Consider the following 4609-nt stretch of genomic DNA (forward strand, 5'->3'; position numbering starts at 1 on the left):
CAACTTTTTTAACTCACTTCCCTTTATACTTTTTAAAATTGGTGTTAAATAAAAATGAAACACTATGTCAGGGAATTACTCACTTCCCTTTATACTTTTTAAAATTGGTGTTAAATAAAAATGAAACACTATGTCCGGGAAAGAATGGAAGTAGTATCAGAGATATTTACATTTACCCTTTCATTATTTTTATCTCTATACATAGAAGGCTTGTAACTTCGGGCACCTTTTTATGCACCCAAAATAAAGCGTGCTAACCACTCCATTCAATTAATTAGATAGGTCATAGAGGGATTTAACAAGGAAAAAATAACAGTAGTCGGTTTATAAATTGCAATCAGTCTAATAAATGTAGTGGGTGGATAATTATATTATAATGATATTAAGAAAGTTTACCTAGTATACAGTTCTAAATAACTCCGAAGTGCAATAAATAAAATAAAGATATAGTATAAAAAAATGATGATGAACATGTAATAAAACACAAACAGATTGGTAAATTGAAAAAATTGATCCATAATTACATGGTAGATGTGCCTCAAAAAAGAAAGATGAACCAAAATTCGTGAAAATGTATATATGCTACATCAAAAACATGAAAATTGTAGTCCTAGAGTGCTAGTTGCGCGGCGCCAATCCGAGCCAGGGCGTTGCCTTCCTTGGTGGGTAAGGCGCCTTTGCGGTGATCCTGTCTCGCCTCTTCTCCAAGAAGCTGGCCAATGAGTTTTTTCTAGCAATCGGTAAATCAAGAGACGGCTGAGCGGAGGCGGTGCTAGCTAGGGCTAAGATCTCCTGAGCTCTCTCCGCTGGAAACTCATTGTAGACCATGACCTTGCCGCCGTAGAATATCGTCATCGCTGCAGTCTCCACCTCCGCCGCTTTATTCTCAATCGCCGATAGAAAATTCATTGTCTCTGTAGATCAAATTTATCATCTCTGATCAGTAAACGAGAAATCTAATCAATCTAGCAACTAATTAAGCAGAAAAGGAAAGAAATTGAATGTACCTTTTATTTCGGGGGAAGGGGTAGGGGTTAAGCCAAGCGTGAGCTCGGCAAGGCTGCCATTCTTCTCCTTCAAATACTGCCTCAAAAGGCTGCAGGTCTGCGAGAAATTCGACCTGCCGCCGGAATCGACGGAAGCCATTTCTGTGAGACTGAAATGAGGGAAAGAATGTTGAGATGTGATGAGATTGGAATGGGGGAAAGAATGTTGAGATGTGGTGAGATTGAAATGGGGTCAAAGTGAGGTGATTTATAGTACTGCTCCATATAATTAAATTATGCAAGGGGAAAAGAGCACGAGGAATATGTGGCGTTTGTGCATAAAATAATGTTAAGGGAGGCGTGAATTGACACACGTGTTATTTGCGTTCCCTCAAAAAGCGGTGTATGTGCCGTGTTGCTTTACAACTTGGCGTTCGCCCTTTTGCTTTTACACTATTGAGATCATTCTCAGCTAGAGTCTGTGGCAGATTCAGCGACTTGAATTTTTTAATTTCGACCAATATTAATATATTTTTATAATCTATATCATTTTATGACTAAGAAATTTTATTATAGAAATAAATGAGTTACTATTTAGTGGACTACTACTATTATTATTTGGATATGGATAGTTTTCACTAAGTAAAATGGATCTTCTTAAAATTTTATATTATAAGATAATTTATTTTAATTTTTTGAAGTTTTTATTGTTTTAAAAACTAGTTTAGCCCCGCGTGATGAGTGGCTGACAACCTTTATAGCAATCAAATGAGTACAAAATTATGTAGTACTCCCTCCATCCACAAATAGTAAACTCACTTTGACTTAGCACAAATTTCAAAAATATATAATGGAAAGTGAATAAAAAAGATAGTGAAAGATGAGTCATACTTTTACAGGGATGTAATCAAATGCAAACTCTAAATACTGTACCAACTTAAATTATGATTTGGACCGTTAAAAAATGTCATCAGTTGACAAAATAACGACAACCAAAAATGTCAACACATTGTCAACGATTGACGTTGTGTTAACAATGTATTGATATCAAAATCTTAAAAATTTTACAATGTGTCGACACTGTATTGATGAGTTTGGAGTTTTTACAATACTTCCTCCATTTCTTCATAGTTGAGATGAAACTTTTCGGCACGGAGTTTTAGAAAAAAATGTTGGGTGTGTTAAATAAATAGATAAAAAAGTAAGAGAGAGGAAAAGGTAGAGAGAAATAAAGTAGACTAAAGTCCACTTTTGGTCCCCTACATTTGCTCTAAAATTCTTTTTGGTCCTTTACATTAAGTTTGTGATCTTTTGGTCCCAAACATATTGTTTTGGTCCAAAAAAATCCTTTTCAGTTAAAGTTAACGGTCAAAGCGGTTGACCAACTTAATAATTTAATTATAATCTAATTAACTTAATTAGCTTAATTATTATATAAATTAAAAGATAATTTGTTTTTCAAGAAATAGAGTATACGGATCCATTCACACCCACTTTCCCCAAATTCCCCAATTTTAACTTAGTAAAATTTCACCCTATTAAAAAAATCTCTACCATCGTCTTCCCCACATCGTCTTCTCCAGGGCGTCGAACATGGAGGGCTGGTTTAACTGTAGCGGTGGCGTTGAACCTCATCCTCCGCCGCGAAATCCTTCTCCTCCACCGCAAAATCGTTCTCCGCCGCGAAAGCCTCCTACTTCGAGATATCCTTCTGCTCTGCGAAATCCTTCTCCTCCGCCGCGAATTCCTTCTCCTCCACCGCGAAATTGTTCTCCGCCGCGAAAGCCTCCTCCGTCGAGATATCCTTCTGCTCTGCGAAATCCTCCTCCGCCGAGATATTGGCCTCCCTCGCCAAATCTTCTACAGCCGTTGAACACAGGTCAGTTCAATTGGTTAGGGTTCAATATTAGAATTTGATTTATTATACTACTGTAAATATAGTATTATCAAGTAAATTTGTGTAGCTTTTCTGAAACAAAACCTCTACTTAATTTCAATTCTTTATTTATTTCTTTGGAATTTACCAATATGATTTTTTTAGGAAAAATAAGAGTGGTGCACATGATGTTGTAAATTTTTTTGTTTGAATGAGTAGAAAGTAGTGTATAGTCCATGGAATGTTGGTTGATTTTATTGGATTTTTATGTGACAGGTCAAAAGGGACTAAGTTGTACATTGTACTTACATGTTTAGGACTACTTTGTACTCCCTCCGTCCCAATAAATATGAAACATTTGGTTTCCGGCACAGGATTTTATGCAAGTGTTGTTTTGTGAGTTAATGAAGAGAGAGTAAAGTAAGAGAGAGGGGGAAAAGTAGAGATAGTAATGTTTCCATTTTAGGAAACGTTTCATTTTTAGTGGGACAATCCAAAAAGGAAAACGTTGCATTTCTAATGGGACAGATGGAGTATATGTTTAATACTGTGTGGAACTAATTCATTGTATTATGTAGATGGCAAATTCACAACTCGGGTGCATTACAACGGTTTAGTTGAATGTATAAGCAATTGTGATCCGGATAAATGGTCCAAACTAGAAGTTGATGACGTGCTTGAAAAAAAAGGACTTGATACTACTTGGTTGGAGTATTATTTTGTAAAATCGCAGATGAATATGAATGAAGGGTTGGTGCGCCTTTTCGACAACCAATCTTCTATGGAGATGTCAGAAATAGGACTGAAAGAAGGAGTGGTTGATTTATATGTTGTGAATGAACTTGAACCAGCACATGATGGTGATGAAGTTGCAGAAGGTGCCGTGCTAGTGAGCCAGCTAACACAAGAGGAAGTTGCTGCTGTTGATATAGAAACTGAAGTGGAAGTCGAAGTGACTGATGGTGAAGAGGAAATTGAATTGGAAGTGAATGATGGTGAAGATGATATGGCTAGTGGTGACGAAGAACATGAAAAACAAGTGAAAGAGAAGAAGTCAGTTGCTACTACAAAGAAGAATACTAGTGAAAAACGTCCATTTGTAGATAGTGATTATGATCTAACTGATGATGATGAAGATGAAATAATGAAGAGTCAGGTGGAATCTTGGAAGAAGCTTGTAAGTGAGATGGAAACAAGGAAATGTGATGAAATTAAAGGCGATTCAAGTTCAAGTGAGAACCTTCCTAGCGATTCACCAAGTTCTGGGGAAGATTTAGAAGGTGACGATAGAGTGAAAACTCGAAGATACAATCCGGCGATTGATCTCAATGATGTCAAGTGGGAAATTGGTTTGCGATTTACTTCAAAGCAAGATTTCACCGAACTGATTCGCCATCAAGGAGTGAAGATGGGTAAAAAATTACGTTTTAAGAAAAATGATAATGCACGTTGCATCGCAATTTGCAAATCTGTGCTCCATGGTAAGAATAGGGTTGCATGTCCATGGTATGTTTCAATCAGAAATAGGAATACATATGGTTACTGGCAAGTTGCACGTCTTAGGGATAAACACATTTGTGGTGGATCTTCTTCAAACCATGGATGTGCTAATTCCAAATATCTTAGCAAAAAATATAAAGAAGACATTCGCATTTTTCCTGGGATGAGCATTGGGCAATTCATTGAGAAGGTGCATCAAGACATGAGAATCACAATCACTTCAGGAAAGGCGAAACGTGCTATCAAA

General features: G+C 36.7%; 1 protein-coding gene across 1 annotated transcript; it reads right to left on the reverse strand.

The window, feature by feature from the left end:
• Window positions 1–477: 477 nt before the first annotated feature.
• LOC125187437 (protein TIFY 11c-like) lies at window positions 478–1242 on the reverse strand. Its single transcript, XM_048084031.1, has 2 exons — window positions 1008–1242; window positions 478–914 (listed from the first exon to the last, which is right to left on the reverse strand). Exons 1-2 carry the CDS (start codon window positions 1144–1146, stop codon window positions 619–621), a joined length of 435 nt encoding a protein of 144 aa, XP_047939988.1. The 5' UTR covers window positions 1147–1242; the 3' UTR covers window positions 478–618.
• Window positions 1243–4609: the final 3367 nt, after the last annotated feature.

This window comes from Salvia hispanica, chromosome 5 (assembly GCF_023119035.1).
Source record: "Salvia hispanica cultivar TCC Black 2014 chromosome 5, UniMelb_Shisp_WGS_1.0, whole genome shotgun sequence".
Classification (NCBI taxonomy): domain Eukaryota; kingdom Viridiplantae; phylum Streptophyta; class Magnoliopsida; order Lamiales; family Lamiaceae; genus Salvia; species Salvia hispanica.

Bases quoted from the DNA above. Each gene is read 5' to 3' on its own strand.
- LOC125187437 (XM_048084031.1), bottom strand. From the start codon at position 1,146: ATGGCTTCCGTCGATTCCGGCGGCAGGTCGAATTTCTCGCAGACCTGC. The intron at 915-1,007 runs GTACATTCAATT...TTTGATCTACAG, and splicing joins CCCTTCCCCCGAAATAAAAG to AGACAATGAATTTTCTATCG.